The sequence below is a fragment of the Myxine glutinosa genome, chromosome 1, assembly GCF_964187855.1.
Source record: "Myxine glutinosa chromosome 1, kmMyxGlut1.1, whole genome shotgun sequence".
NCBI classification, from domain to species: Eukaryota; Metazoa; Chordata; class Myxini; order Myxiniformes; family Myxinidae; genus Myxine; species Myxine glutinosa.
Genome location: NC_136261.1, coordinates 37,683,053 through 37,699,139, shown reverse-complemented (window position 1 = coordinate 37,699,139; position 16,087 = coordinate 37,683,053). Strand labels below are relative to the sequence as shown.

At 53.2% G+C, this 16,087-nt stretch overlaps 1 protein-coding gene across 5 annotated transcripts in view; it reads right to left on the bottom strand.

The window, feature by feature from the left end:
- LRP4 (LDL receptor related protein 4) overlaps positions 1 to 16,087 on the bottom strand; it is a 262,672-nt gene that overhangs the window by 94,144 nt on the left and 152,441 nt on the right. For all 5 annotated transcript variants that reach the window (XM_078771054.1, XM_068109669.2, XM_068109660.2 and 2 more), the window contains 2 exons: positions 7,683 to 7,913; positions 7,346 to 7,502 (listed from right to left, as the gene is read on the bottom strand). In XM_078771054.1, coding sequence (XP_078627180.1) covers positions 7,346 to 7,502; positions 7,683 to 7,913 — 388 coding nt within the window. The remainder of the gene's footprint in view (positions 1 to 7,345; positions 7,503 to 7,682; positions 7,914 to 16,087) is intronic.

Sequence of the window (16,087 nt, the reverse complement as noted above, 5' to 3'; positions counted from 1 at the left end):
AACATGGACACGTTGGGTGCATTTTAATAGTGCAAATAGGCCACCAGCAAAGAAGATGACAACATCAGGAACATAGTAATAGCCAGCAGAGGGAGCCGAAGAGCAAGAGACCACTTGCAGGGTTAGGGGTTGTTGTTTTTATTTTCATGACCAGTGATGACTGTGCACCGATTGGTGCTTGAGGGTGTGTTGGTGCGTTTTGGGTGCTTTCATGGTGCATTGATGCAGAGCAGACTGTCTCTCCCCCCCAAAAGAACAATCACAGGTCCTGGGTTAGTTTTGTAAATAAAAGCAGAGCCATTGTAAATAATGCTCCCCACCGTCAGTGTATAGTTTGAAGACCATTCCGCAATTCGGTTCGCTGTGGGCGTGAGTCTGTTAGGTAGGGTGCAATGGAGCAGCAGGACATATTTATTTATGTTTTAAAACTGTCGCACTCAGGGTCAGGTTAAAAGTAGAGGGAACTACACCTACGTGTCACAATAAGTTAAAGTCATAGGCCCGGGACGTGCCTAAGAGGAGGAGGGTGCAGTGTTGCGGATATGAGGATTGTGTTTTTTTATTGTGTTGTATTGTATAGTAAATTGTTGTAAATATCACCCTCTGTAAAATGTAATGATCCCTTGTAAATACCTCCGTAGTGTAAAGGTCAAAGGGCGTCCCATAATTAGTCCATAAAGCATACACGTCAGCCAATCATAGAATACCCCTGTTCGATAGTTATATCTTTATTATGTGTATTAGGGTAAGGCCTTGTCTCCCATTAAGATGACACTCCATTGCACCAAGTGAAATAGATAGATTCCCTTCATTCTTCATTCCCATTCCCAAAACTTTCACTTTCCCCTTTCATCATTGCCAAGCCTCGATTGCCAATTACATCCCCTCCAAAACCACCATTGAACATGTGCTCGGGTCGGGGAAGATGGGCGTGCCCGCCCGTCGTCATCAAGGGCGGAGCCAGAGGGTCGCGCGACCAACCAGGGCCGAGGTGAGCACACCGATGGGCGTGTCCTGAAGGCCGGCGGCTTGATCGCCGGAGGCGTTATAAAGGCGCGCGCGCAAGAAGCAAGGGTGGTTGCGTTGAGTTGTCGGTGGTGAGGAGTGATTGGACCAAGAGAGAGAAAGAGTGGTTGGACCAAGAAAGAGGAGATCCAGAAAGAACATCCAAAGAGAGGAGATCCCGGAAAGCACAAAGCCTGCTATTCGTCGCCTTGCTCGCCAAAGTTGGACTGAGCAGTAGTTAACAGCAAGAAGCCTGTTGTAGTCCTGGCAAAGCGCGCGACGTCCACCGCAGCAGCAGCAGACAACAGCAGCAACAACAGCCGCTTGGGGCCTGGACGGCGGTTTTGAGCAGGGCCGCGAAGGAACGGCGGCTGCTAAACGCGCCGATCGTGCTGCAGGACCCCCTTGGACCTTTCTCTCCCTCCAGCCATCCACCTCCTGCCTTTCCATCCTTTTGTGTACGTGAGTTTGTTCTGTTTGTTTTGTCCCTGGGGATTTAATTAAGCTTGTATAAGGAATTTGCACTGTGTCTCTAATTCTTCTGTATATTATTTTATTATCTTTCCTTCTTCCTTGGTTATTTTGAGCCTGTATATAGTAGGAATAAATTTAGTAGTATTTTCAACCTTTTTTTCGTCTTCTTCTTCTTCTTCACATCCGTGTCGCTTTTGTCTTTTCCATATTGAATATCTGTGGCGCGATCCGGCCAACGTTCGGCGGGAATCAGGTTAGTCGGGGTAACTGTTAGGCCACGGTGCCATCCGCTCGGCAAACCAACATCCTTATCCGCGGGCCGTAACAATATATATATATATATGACAACAGGTCGACTCCATATGATGAGTGGATACCAGAGATAACGTCACCGCGTGGCAGGCGGTGCTTATCGCTCCCAGCAAGGTGCAGCAGCAGCTGTATGGGACACCTTGCTGGTGGTTCTCCATTGATGATATGAAGGTCGCATAGTGACTGATATATATATATATATATATATATATATATATATATATATATATATATATATATATATATATATATATATATATATATATATGTATGTATATATAAAGAATGTATACAGTCACGTGAAAAAGTAATTACACCCCATGTAAAGTTTTGACTTTTTCTACATATTTCAACATACAGCTATTTGATCTTCATTTCAACAATATTGACAGATAAAGGTGATATAATATAACAAATATCATGAAACATTTACATTTTGTAGTCCCTTGTATAATTTAAATAAACATAAATGCAAATTTCGCATGTGGAAAAAGTAAGTACACCCCTAAATTTATCACTACTTCAAATACCTAAAATTAGAATCAGCTGCACCAGCTCATGTGCAAATGATTGGAACATCGTCAGAGAGGATCTTGGAGGAACCTGTCTTATTTAAACCTCCGACATTTAGTTTGGTTTGCTCTTTGTTGTTGAAGTGCGCAGCGTCACCATCCCTCGATCAAAAGAGCTCTTTGAGGCCTTCAGAAAGAAGGTTAAAGATGCCTACGAGTCTGGGAATGGATTTAAAAAGACCTCCAAACAATTTGAAATCAATCATTCGACTGTCCGGAAGATCATCGACAAGTGTAGAAGATTCCAACAACTGCCAACTTGTTCAGGCCAGGCCGCCCCAGCAAGTTCAGCCTGAGAGCAGACCACAAGATGCTGAAAGAAGTCTCTAAGAACCCCCAGAATGTCATCACGGGACCTACAGGTAGCTCTTGCCACTGTTGATGTCAAAGTGCACGAGTCTACCATTATAAAGAGGCTGCACAAATTTGATCTACATGGGAGGTGTGCCAGGAGGAAACCTTTGCTGTCCAGAAAGAACATCAGGCCAAGACTAAAGTTTGCCAATGAACACCTAGGCAAAGACCAGCACTTCGGGAACAATGTGCTCTGGACAGATGAGTCAAAGGTAGAGCTATTTGGCCACAGTACCAGATGACATTTTTGGCAAAAACCAAAGACAGCATTTGACCACAAGAACCTGATACCAACTGTAAAGCATGGTGGTGAAAATATTATGGTTTGGGGCAGCTTTGCTGCATCAGGGCCTGGGCAGCTCACCATCATAGAATCCACAATGAATTATTCATTGTACCAGAGGGTGCTTGAGGATAATGTGAGGCCATCTGTCGGAAAGTTGAAGCTCAACCTAAGGTGGACCTTGCAACATGACAATGACCCTAAACATACCAGTAACTCCACCAAGGAATAGCTGATAAGAAAGAAATGGAGGGTTCTGGAATGGCCAAGTCAAAGCCCGGAACTAAATCCCATCGAGATGTTGTGGGGGGATTTGAAACGACCTGTGCATGCATTTGTGCATGCTGTGCAACAATTTTTTGTTGAATAAATAAAGTTTAACAAACATTGCAAGGTCAATTTTCCATTGTTTTTTGTTCAATTATATCACGTTTAGCTATAGATACTGTTTAAATGAAGATCAAATATTGATATGTCCACATATGTTAAAAAGATTTTTTTTTTTTACAATTCATGGGGTCTCCTTACTTTTTCCACATGCGAAATTTGCATTTATGTTTATTTAAATTATACAATGGACTACAAAATGTAAATGTTTCATGATATTTGTTATATTACATCACCTTTATCTTTCAATATTGTTGAAATGAAGATCAAATAGCTGTATGTTGAAATATGTTGAAAAAGTCAAAACTCGACATGGGGTGTACTTACTTTTTCTCATGACTCTGTGTGTGTGTGTGTGTGTGTGTGTGTGTGTGTGTGTGTGTGTGTGTGTGTGTGTGTGTGTGTGTGTGTTTGTATATATATATATATATATATATATATATATATATATATATATATATATATATTGGTATATATATAGGGGTAATTCCCCCTCCTAGGTATATATATATATATATATATATATATTGTTGTGGTTTTGGAATAAAGGTTAATTCCCTCTCCTAGGTGTGTGTATGTATATATATATATATATATATATATATATATATATATATATATATATATATATATATATATATATATATACATATATATATATATATATATATATATTGTTGTGGTTTTGGAATAAAGGTTAATGGCGTCAGGAAGGGCATCCGGCCATAAAAACATTGCCTCAAACAGGGAACCATGATTGTCATGGGGCCCGCAAGGCTAACCCCCGCTCTAGCGGGGAAAATGGCCCTAAAACGATCATTCATTCATTCATATTCCCCCTCCTAGGTAGACGCACCACAACATGAAGCCTCGCGATAGTTCAGTTATTTCTTAGTAAATGTAAGCGTAGTCCTTTCCTGTGTTTAGTTTTGCGTTGAGTAGGCCAGTGAGCTTGGGTGTTCTTTTGGCGCTTTGCTTTGGTGCTTTTGGTTTGGCGCTGAAATGCCACGCGGCAGGCCTGAACAAGTCTACTGAGGCCGAAAGGAAGCGTGGCAGGAAGAGTGGTCGGTAAGCACAACCTGCCAATCATGGCTCGAGCAGAGTGGCTAACCACGACGACCAGAGGCGGGGTTTGGAACATTCGAGTCGGGCCGGGGCGGGGCGATAAAACCCTGCTCCGAACCCCCCGGACCTCAGATGAGTTGCGCGCGAGTTCCCAGATGAGATGAGTTCCCGGCGAGTTGAGTGCCCGGTGAGAACAGTTGAAAAAGAGTTGAGTCCTCAGTTGAGTTTACAGTTCCCCGGGAGAGTGAGTTGGGTTGAGCTTGAGAATGCGAGTGGAGCTGCCAAACGAGCGAATTGAATTGCCTATTGTACACGAACTTTCCCCGTGCCCTGCACTCTGCGCTGTATTAATCGCGTGCTCGAGGACGACCCGCGCCGGGCCACAGACGCGCGATTTCCTCCTGCCTGCCTTCGCCTGATACGTGTCGTGAACATCCGAGGGCTATGCCCGGCGAGCTGCCCCGGGGCGACTGATGGCAGAGCGCGCTTGGCACGCGAACTTCTTCTCCTCCATTTCCCCGTGTGAGTGAGTGGGCCCTTGATTGCGTACAAGGCCCGTGTCTGGGGATAAGTTAACATTGTTAAGCTTCTGCTCTGTGTCCCCTTTCCTCCTTCATTCTGAATCATTGTACATTGTAAATAAATTGTGTTCTTCCTCTGATTTGACCGTCCTGTCCCTTCCATCCATTGGCTCCGCATGGTACGATTAAAACCGCTCGAATTGGGTTCCAATAAAAGTAATAGAATGAGTCACGTGATACGCATACGCTCGGGCGTACTCGATTAAGCATGGCTTGTGCGAGGCTCGATCCCCGCTTTCGTGGCAGCGTGGGTTAAAGGTACGTGCGAATTTGTCCTGATACCCTTTTTCACGTTTGCCCGGAAGTGGCGATTCGGCCTCACGGATGCGAAGACCCAGGGGGAAAAAGGGGGTTTAATCCCCCTTTTAGGAACGGGAACGGGCTTCGGGAGATCCGCAACAATATATATAATAATATACATATATATATATATATATATATATATATATATATATATATATATATATATATATACATATATATATATATATGTATGTATGTATGTATGTATGGACTATGCATGTATGTATTATTATTTAAAAAAAAAAAATTTGTTATGTAGAAGGCTCCAGGCACAGACTTTGTCGTCCTCATCGAGGCCAGGCCAGATAAAATAACTGCATTGATCGAGAAGTAAAGAAGGAGAGAATAGTCTAAGAGTTTTTGAGAAAGCAGAGAATCTGCTTTTTGAAAAGGGGAAGATCATAAGTGTTAGGAAAGACATGTGAAGATAAAGAGTTCCAGAGTTTGGCAGTGTAGGGGAAGAAACAAACATTATAACGGCCCACCCTTGAGTTGCCAATGGCCACACAATCATCATGAGATGTAGTGGCTTGTCGAGTAATCCGTGGTCTCGCTAATGGTGGAGGTATACAGGCAGCAAGTTCTTGGGAGCAAAAACCGAAGTAATATCTGTAGAAAAGAGAAAGAGAGCCAACTTTGCGACGTAATTTGAGCGGGTCAGGTTTTGAGGTCAGATTTGGAGAGTTGATGAGTCGAATTACTTTTAATTCAATTCTGTCCAGTAAGTATGTGGAACGAGAACCTCCCCAGATGTGAGAGCAGTACTCTATACAAGGACGAATCAATCCTTTATATCGTTGAAGCAACTGTTGAGAGGAGAAGAATCTTCGACATCTGAACAGGACTCCCAGTTTCTTCGAGGCAGATTTAGCTATTTGTGTAATGTGTGGATTCCAGGATAGATTTGAAGTTAGGGTAATACCTAGTAGGTTTATTGTATCACATGGTGAAATATATTTATGTTTTTGTATATATTTATATACATACATACATACATACATACATACATACATACATACATGCATACATACATAAATAAATACATACACGACACACTGACCTATATATAAATTAATCTTGGACGATCTCCAACAAAATATATCTCAGGCTGAAAGCCCTAGAGAGGAGATATTTCCACTAATTTAATTGGAAATTCCAATCCAAAATCCTCCAGTGTCACATAATTCAAGTTCGTGTTATTTGAAGACGTAAAGTAATACAGACTTGAAACTACAATGGTACGTGGTACTTCAACTAGGCTGGACAGTCTACGCTTTGTATCATATGACACTCACAGGCTGGATCTGCATCTGGACCTTAACCAAAATCTAACCGGCTTGTTCTTATTACCTACCCAAATCATCCACCATGTTTTGTCATAATCCATCCACAACTTTTTGAAATATGCTTTTTATCGTTTTTGGCCCTATCTTTCAATTGTGAAGAATCATTATGGAAAAAAAAAATCTCGTATCTGGATCTAGATCCTCACCAAAATCGAATCAATTTGTGAGTCTAATCAATCGAATCGAAAAATCTAATCAATGAGAACGAAGGTTCTCAGAACCCAACCTGTCCACCAAGTTTTGCCAGAATCCGTCCATTAACTTTTTGAGATATTGTGCTATGTTTCATTTTTGGCTATATTTCTCAATGGTGAAGAATCAGTTAAAATTCTAGTGTATCCATCCAGATATTCACCAAAATCGAATCAATTCATCCTTGTCACACACCCAACCTGTCCACCAAATTTCATTTGAATCCTGAAATAACTTTTTGAGATATCCTGCTCACAGATAAAACAAAACAAAACAAAGACAAACAGATATGACAACATAACCTCCGTCCACCTTCAGTGGTGGAGGTGATATATAACCCTTCTTCATTTCAGAACATCATGGAACATCCGCACAGTGGCTTTTGAGTAATTGTTCAAAATATTCTCATAAATATGTAAAATAGGAGTCAGAATCAGTTCCTATAAGCACAAGACAATTTGTGTGAATCACCCTTCCAGTGGATGCAAGGCAATGGCACGTGGCTTCTCAAGATTCCTCCACAGCAGTAGCTTGCGGTATGAACCATCGAGCTCCGCAACTTCCAGCCGGGATGTCCCAGAATCTGTCCAATAAAGTTTCTCGTGGATCCAGTCGACACCCAAGCCACCTGTTTGTTTAAAAAAATCAAACAAAGTTATTTTATTGACTTCATGGTGGAGAGCAAAGCATACAGAACAGCTAATGCTATGCGGAAAGCACCTAATGACCAAAGTCAAGCCAACTGTTTGTTGGTGGCAAACAACAATTGAGAATGAAATACAAAAGCAAACGCAGTGCCTTAAGGTACCAGGACTCTCAAGGCCGGTGCTGACGATCTCGGTGGAGGCATTTCCATTGAGTGTGGCATGCGCAATACGATCGAGCGTCACATCCGACCAGAAAACAAGGGCATGTTCGTGGTGGAAGTCCAGCGCAATGGCGTTCTCCAGATTGTTAAGCAACAAGGTGTACTCAGAGCGGTATGGAAGTACCCGGCGGATGTCAATGCGGTTGGCAAAGAGCAGAACTGGCTCAGGACCTACACCATGCAGAAAAGATGGTGTCCGTTATGCACTGGACAGGAGGACAGCGTATTACAGACAGGAGGACAGCTTCATGACATCAAAACCTCACACTTCCCAATTCACTTCATTATATGATTGTGTACAAGTTCCCCATTAGTGGTGGACAAGCAATGTTGTTGTTTTATATGTAACCTGTGGCTGCTGGTTGCATCATTTTCTGGAAGCGTGGCTGTGCCGATGATGCAGTACTCCAGTTACCAATAACCTAGTACTCATTTTGCCAACCTCAGAAGGATGACAGCCTGAGTCAATCCACCTGGTGTTATTTCAACGGCATGGCAGGGCCTCAAACTCAAGACCGAAGATCTTAAGCCACTAAGCCAGCCACATTAACCGTTAAACCAAGAATAGGCTTTGGACAAGCAATTATAACATTGGAGGATTTTTCTTTTCACAGCGTGACCCATTGTTTATCTGTCCATATGTCCCCACAAATGTACACTAATCAGGGCTGAGGATCTGGTCACATGACAGGGGTAGAAACCATCACAGTTGCATATTTTACTAAAAGGAAATCTAATAACCTTTTGTGGAAGGTTTTGGGGTCCCAGGAGGTGTTGTAAGGTCGGTAGGAGGTTTCAGAAATTCCTCAATACAATTATGATTTTGAAATGAGATTGACCCAGACCTTGCTCTGCACAGCCCTTGCTCCCGAATACAGAAGTGAACAGATGACGACGGTTCGCTGGTTTGTTAATATCTCAATACAATTGTGATTTAACATTATATTTTGATATATTAATATTATAGTATTAATTTGTGATTGGAATGATGAATGATGCTGTTTGGAATGAAAAATAGAGATATCGAGTTCAAAGCAAAATGAGGAAATGACGTAAGGGTTTTGATCTGTGACATTCGTGGATTACCAATCGCAGCTGAGGATCTGGTCACATGACAGGGTGATGTGATTATGTCTGATGTCATTACGGCCGTACGGCGGCTGACTCCGCACACCGCCATTTTGATTCGAATTTCGTTCAGGCAGAACATATGTCGAACCTGTCATATATCACAATCGCCATGCTCTACCTTGACGTTTTTCATTCAGTGTGAAAAACAAACAAACCGATTGTTAAAATGACCATCAAATATCGAAAGCATCGGTGTTACGGCTCTTCCACCAATACAGTACAGGCTTCATGCCTCATCTTCGCACCGCTTCGGACAAATTAAGCCCAGGTGTCTAAATACAGTAGTGTTGTGGCGGACACGAAAGCTCACTGGCGCGAGGGCATCATTCCGCGCACCAAGTGGGCGGCGGCCACGCCCGAGAGGTAGGCGTGGCCGTGGGATATGCACCGGGCGCGCAGCCCAGAACGCTCCAGTGTTACAGTGGAGCTCTTGAATAAAGACTCTTACAACTTACCGCGTTGTCCGCTTCCTCCTTGCTTACAAGCAGCGCGCGTAACACCGCGCTTCATTGGTGACCTCCGACGTTCTGGTCAGCCGTCACTGACCACCCGAACCAGCCACAGCCATGGCAACCAACGCGGTAGCGATAAAGCTCCCCAAGTTCTGGGAAGCTCAGGCGGAGATCTTGTTCCTGCAGGCCGAAGCCCAGTTCAGGCTTCGACGCATCACGGCGGACAAGACACGCTACTGCCACGTCGTCGCCTCCCTCGGGGCCGGCACGGCCGCCCGCATCGTGTCGGTCCTGAGGAAACCACCGGCCGACGACAGGTACGAGGCGATCAAGCGTCTCCTCCTCGCCATGTTCGGCCTCACGGTGGATGCACGGGCCGATTGCCTCTTGGACCTCCCCGAGCTCAGTGACACGTGACCGTCGGTCCGAATGGACCATATGCTGTCGCTCATGGGTGACGAAACCCCGAACGCTCTATTCCGGGCGTTATTTCGACGCCAGCTGCCGGCACGAGTATGCCTCGCGTTGGCCGGTTCTGCGACAACGGAACCCCGAATGCTCGCGGCCGAGGCCGACAAGTTCTACGCGGTTTTGGACACGCAGGCGAGTTTCGGTGCGGCCGTAGCGGCTCCCGTGCCCGAAACTGCTGCGGGTGCCCACCCCTACTACGCGACGCACCGCATCGCCACTGAACCTCCTGCGGGTGCCCACCCCTACTCCGAGGGGCGCCTCGTGGCGGCCGCCACGCCCCGCCCACCACCACCGCGGAAACCGCGGCCCCCGGCTTCGCCGCAAACCTGGTGCCATTTCCACGCTAGGTTCGGCCACGAGGCCCGGCAATGTCGCCCGCCGTGCTCATTCGGCAGGTCGGGAAATGCCCGGGCCGGCCCTCGGTAGTGGCACTGAGCGCCGGCCGATTAAACAGCCTCCTGTACATAACGGACACCTTATCCGGGCGCCGTTACCTGTGCGACACGGGAGCGCAGGTGAGTGTCGTTCCCGCCGGTACGTCCGACAAGCAGACTGCGGGCCGGGGTCCCGCTCTCCTTGCTGCCAACGGTACGCCCATTCGCACATACGGAAAAAACGCTGCCTTTCTCTGCGGTTCGGAGGGCAGGTTTTCCGATGGTCATTCGTGACTGCCGACGTGCCTATGGCACTGCTTGGCGCGGACTTCCTTTGTGCCAATGGCCTCTTGGTGGACGTAAAGCACAGAAGGCTTGTCCAGGCTGAGACGTTCAGCTCGCTCGCTTGCGCGCTGCCCGCCTCGTTGAGCAGCTCACGGAGCGGCTCATCGAGCGGCTCGCCGAGGGGCTTGCTGAGTAGTTCGGTTCCGGCCAGGTTCATCTGCACGCTTCCGGCAGCGGACGAATTCACCCGCCTCCTCGCCCGTTTCCCGGCCCTCACGAGGCCCACCTTCTCGGCGGGGACCGTCAAGCACGGGGTGGAACATCACATCCCCACCGCCGGGCCAGCGGTCTACGCCCGGGCACGCCGCCTCGAGCCGACGAAGCTCGCGGTTGCTAAAGCCGAGTTTGCTACGCTGGAGCGGCTCGGCATCGTGCGGCGCTCCGAGAGTGCTTGGGCGTCGCCGCTCCACATCGTGCCCAAGCCCGGCGGGGGATGGCGACCGTGCGGGGACTACCGCCGTCTCAAGGACGCCACCACCCCCGACCGCTACCCCGTCCCCCATATTCAGGACTTTTCCGCCCGCTTGGCGAATATGTCCTTCTTCTCGAAGGTGGACCTCATACGCGGTTACCACCAGGTCCCCGTCAGGCCGGAGGACATCCCGAAAACGGCTGTCATCACGCCGTTCGGTCTTTTCAAATTTCTTCGGATGCCCTTCGGTTTGAAGAATGCGGCTCAGGCGTTCCAGCGCCTCATGGACAGCGTCTTGTGTGACTTGGATTTCGTCCACGTCTATCTGGATGATACCCTCGTCGCAAGCGCGTCCCGCGAAGAGCACCTCCACCATCTCCGCACGCTCTTCGAATGCCTGGGCCAGCACGGCCTGATCGTGAACCCCGCCAAGTGCCGGTTCGGTGTCACTGAAATCGACTTTTTGGGGCACCGCGTCACCAGGCACGGGGCCGTCCCCCTACCGGCCAAGGTGGAGGTGGTGAAGGGGTTTCCGCGCCCCCACACGATCAGGGGGCTCCAGGAGTTCCTGGGCATGGGAAACTTTTACCATCGGTTCCTTGCCCTGCATCGCCCAGCTCCTGCGCCCCCTGCACGAGGCCCTCCGAGGGAAGCCGGGCAAAGGTGACGTCACCTGGAGCGAGCAGATGGACGCGGCATTCGTGGGCGCGAAGCTCGCCTTGGCTAACACCACCATGCTCGCGCACCCGGCGCCCAATGCACCGATCGCCCTGACCACCGACGCCTCGGACTACGCGGTGGGCGCGGTGCACGAGCAATGGGTGCGTGGAGGTTGGCAACCGCTGGCGTTCTTCAGCCGGCAGCTTCGCCCGCCCGAACGCCGGCACAGTACCTTCGACCGCGAGTTGCTCGGGCTCCACCTGGCGGTCAGGCACTTCCGCCATCTGCTCGAGGGCCGTGCGTTCACGGCCTTCGTCGACCACAAGCCACTGGTGTTCGCGATGGGCAAGGTCGCCGAGCCGTGGTCGGCCCGGCAGCAGCGTCACCTCTCGGCCGTGTCCGAATACACGACGGACATCCAGCACGTCGCGGGGAAGGACAACCCAGTGGCGGATTGCCTTTCCCGGTCCGTTGCCCACACGGTCCACCTCAGCATCGGCTATGCCCGGATGGCGGTGGACCAGGCCGCCGACCCCAACGTCCAGGCCTTGCGGACCGCCGTTACGGGCCTCCGGGTCACCGAGGTGCCGTTCAACGTGCCTATGGCACGGCCCTCTGGTGCGACGTCTCCCTCGGGCGGCCTCGCCCCATCGTGCCCGCGGGCTGGCAGCGCCAGATTTTCGACGCCATCCATGGCCTGTCCCACCCAGGCACGAGGGCCTCCCAGAGGTTGATCGCCGACGAGTTTGTCTGGCATGGCCTCCAGAAGGCCGTCCGCGGCTGGGCCAGGACATGCCTCGCGTGCCAGCGCACGAAGGTGCACCGACACACCCAGGCCCCATTGGCCCCGTTTGCGGTGCCGGAACGTCGGTTTGACCACGTTCACGTGGACCTGGTGGGACCCCTGCCCCCCTCGCGGGGTTTCACCCACGTCCTGACCATGATGGACCGCACCACCCGGTGGCCGGAGGCCGTGCCTTTGGCGTCGACGATGGCGGCGGACGTCGCGCAGGCGTTCATCGCCACCTGGGTCGCCCGGTTCGGCGCCCCCTCGGACATCTCGTCCGATCGCGGCCCCCAGTTCACCTCGGAGCTCTGGGGGGCAGTCGCGCGGGGGCTCGGGGTCCAGCTGCACCGCACCACTGCCTACCACCCCCAGGCTAACGGCCTGTGCGAGCGGTTCCACCGCTCGTTGAAGGCCGTGCTCCGGGCGACCCTCCGCGACGGCGACTGGGTCGACAGGCTCCCCTGGGTGCTGCTGGGCCTCCGGACGGCGCCCAAGGACGACCTGCGCGCATCCGCGGCGGAGTTGGTCTTTGGGCAACCGCTGCGGGTGCCGGACGAGTTCCTCCCCGACTCCAGGGCACCATGGTCCGCGGCGCAGGAGCGCTCCGCGCTGCAGGAGACCGCCCAGAGGTTCGCCCCGGGGCCCACGGCGCACCACGGGCACCCACCTATGCACGTCACCCCGGAGCTTCGCACCGCGGAGTACATCTTCGTCCGGCACGATGCCCACCGGACACCACTGCGGCCCCCGTACGACGGGCCTTTCCGCGTGCTGGAGACCGGGGTGAAACATTTCACCTTGGACATCGGCGGCACTCCTGACCGTGTCTCCATAGACCGCCTCAAACCGGCCCACCTCGACGTGGACCACCCACCGCCGGTGGCTCGGCCACCGCGTCGGGGCCGCCCCCCTGCGGGCGCACCCCCGGCACCGCCCGGCCCCGCCGGCACGCCGCCCCCCGAGCCTGCACCCATCCCGGGTGCAGCCGGAGGCATCCCAGCTGGCATCCCTGCACCCCGGACGCCGCTAGTCGCCAAAGGGCGCTTCGGCCGGGTCATCCGTTTGCCCCGCAAACTGGCCCTCCAGGTGCACGGGAATTCTGGGGGGGGGGGGGGGGCGTGTGGCGGACACGAAAGCTCACTGGCGCGAGGGTAAAGCGCGGTGTTACGCGCGCTGCTTGTAAGCAAGGAGGAAGCAGACAACGCGGTAATTTGTAAGAGTCTTTATTCAAGAGCTCACTGTAACACTGAGCTGCTCAGGGCTGGGCGCCCCGTGTATATCGTGAGGACACGCCTCCCTCCCGGGCGTGGCCCACCCCCACTTGGTGTGCGGGGTGATGTCACCACGTCAGTGCTTTCGTGTCCGCCACACGCGCCCCCCCAGAATCCCCGTGCACCTGAAGGGTCAGTTTGCGGGGAAAACGGATGACCCGGCCGAAGCGCCCCCTGGCGACTGGCGGCGTCTGGGATGCAGGGATGCCATCTGGGATGCCTCCGGCTGCCCCTGGGATGGGTGCAGGACCGGGGGGCGGCGGGGCTGGGCGGTGCCGGGGGTCCGCCCGCAGGGGGGCGGGCCCGACGCGGGGGTCGGGCCACTGGCGGTGGATGGTCCACGTCGAGGTGGGCCGGCTTGAGGCGGTCCACAGAAACGCGGTCAGGAGTACCGCCGATGTCCAGGGTGAAGTGCTTCACCCGGTCTCCAGCACGCGGAAAGGCCCGTTGTACGGGGGCCGCAGTGGTGTCCGGTGGGCATCGTGGCGGACGAAGACGTACTCCGCCGTGCGAAGCTCCGGGGCGACGTGCGTCGGTGGGTGCCCGTGGCGTGCCGTTGGCACCGGGGCGAACCTCTGGGCGGTCTCCTGCAGAGCGGAGCGCTGCTGTGCCGCGGACCATGGTGCCGTGGAGTCGGGGAGGAACTCGTCCGGCACCCGCAGCGGTTGCCCGAAGACCAACTCCGCCGCGTTTGCGCGCAGGTCCTACGTGGGCGCCGTCCGGAGGCCCAGCAGGACCCAGGGGAGCCTGTCGACCCAGCCGCCGTCGCGGAGGGTGGCCCGGAGCACGGCCTTCAATGAGCGGTGAAATCGCTCACACAGGCCGTTAGCCTGGGGGTGGTAGGCCGTGGTTCGGTGCAGCCGGACCCCGAGCCCCTGCGCGACCGCCCCCCAGAGCTCCGAGGTGAACTGGGGGCCGCGGTCGGATGAGATGTCTGAGGGGGCGCCGAACCGGGCGACCCAGGTGGCGATGAAAGCCTGCGCGACGTCCGCCGCCGTCGTCGACGCCAAGGGCACGGCCTCCGGCCACCGGGTGGTGCGATCCACCATGGTGAGGACGTGGGTGAAACCCCGCGAGGGGGGCAGAGGTCCCACCAGGTCCACGTGGACGTGGTCAAACAGGCGTTCCGGCAACGTAGACGGGGCCAACGGGGCCTGGGTGTGCCGGTGCACCTTGGCGCGCTGGCACGCGAGGCACGTCCTGGCACAGCCGCGGACGGCCTTCCGGAGGCCATGCCAGACGAATTTGTCGGCAATCAACCTTTGGGAGGCCCTCGCGCCCGGGTGGGACAGACCGTGGATGGCGTCAAACACCTGGTGCTGCCATCCCGCGGGCACGATGGGGCGAGGCCGCCTGAGGGAGACGTCGCACAAGAGGGCCGCGCCCGCGCCGTCGAACGGCACCTCGGTGACGCGGAGGCACGTGACGGCGGTCCGCAAGGCCTGGACGTCGGGGTCAGCGGCCTGGTCCGCTGCCATCCAGGCATCGTCGATGCCGAGGTGGACTGCGTGGGCGACGGCCCGGGAAAGGCAATCCGCCACCGGGTTGTCCTTCCCCGCGACGTGCCGGATGTCCGTCGTGTACTCGGACACGGCCGAGAGGTGACGCTGCTGCCGGGCCGACCACGGCTCGGTGACCTTGCCCATCGCGAAGATCAGCGGCTTGTGGTCGACGAAGGCCGTGAACGCACGGCCCTCAAGCAGATGGCGGAAGTGCCTGACCAACAAGTGAAGCCCGAGCAACTCGCGGTCGAAGGTACTGTAACGGCGTTCGGGCGGGCGAAGCTGCCGGCTAAAGAACGCCAGCGGTTGCCAAGCTCCACGCACCCATTACTCGTGCACCGCGCCCACCGCGTAGTCCGAGGCGTCGGTGGTGAGGGCGATCGGTGCATCGGGCGCCGGGTGCGCAAGCATGGTGGCGTTAGCCAAGGCGAGCTTCGCGCCCGTGAACGCCGCGTCCATCTGCTCGGTCCAGGTAACGTCGCCTTTGCCTGGCTTACCTCGGAGAGCTTCGTGCAGGGGGCGCAGGAGCTGGGCGATACGGGGCAGGAACCGATGGTAAAAGTTCACCATGCCCAGGAACTCCTGCAGCCCCCTGATTGTGCGGGGGCGCGGAAACCCCTTCACCGCCTCCACCTTGGCCGGCAGGGGGACGGCTCCGTGCCTGGTGACGCGGTGCCCCAGAAAATCGATTTCGGCGATGCCGAACCGGCACTTTGCGGGGTTCACAATCAGGCCATGCTGGCCCAGGCGTTCGAAGAGCGTGCGGAGGTGGTGTAGGTGCTCTTCGCGGGACGCGCTGGCGACGAGGATATCGTCCAGGTAGACGTATACAAAATCCAAGTCGCGCCGGACGCTGTCCATCAGCCGCTGGAACGCCTGAGCCGCATTCTTCAGACCGAAGGGCATCCGCAGGAATTCGAAGAGTCCGAACGGCGTGATG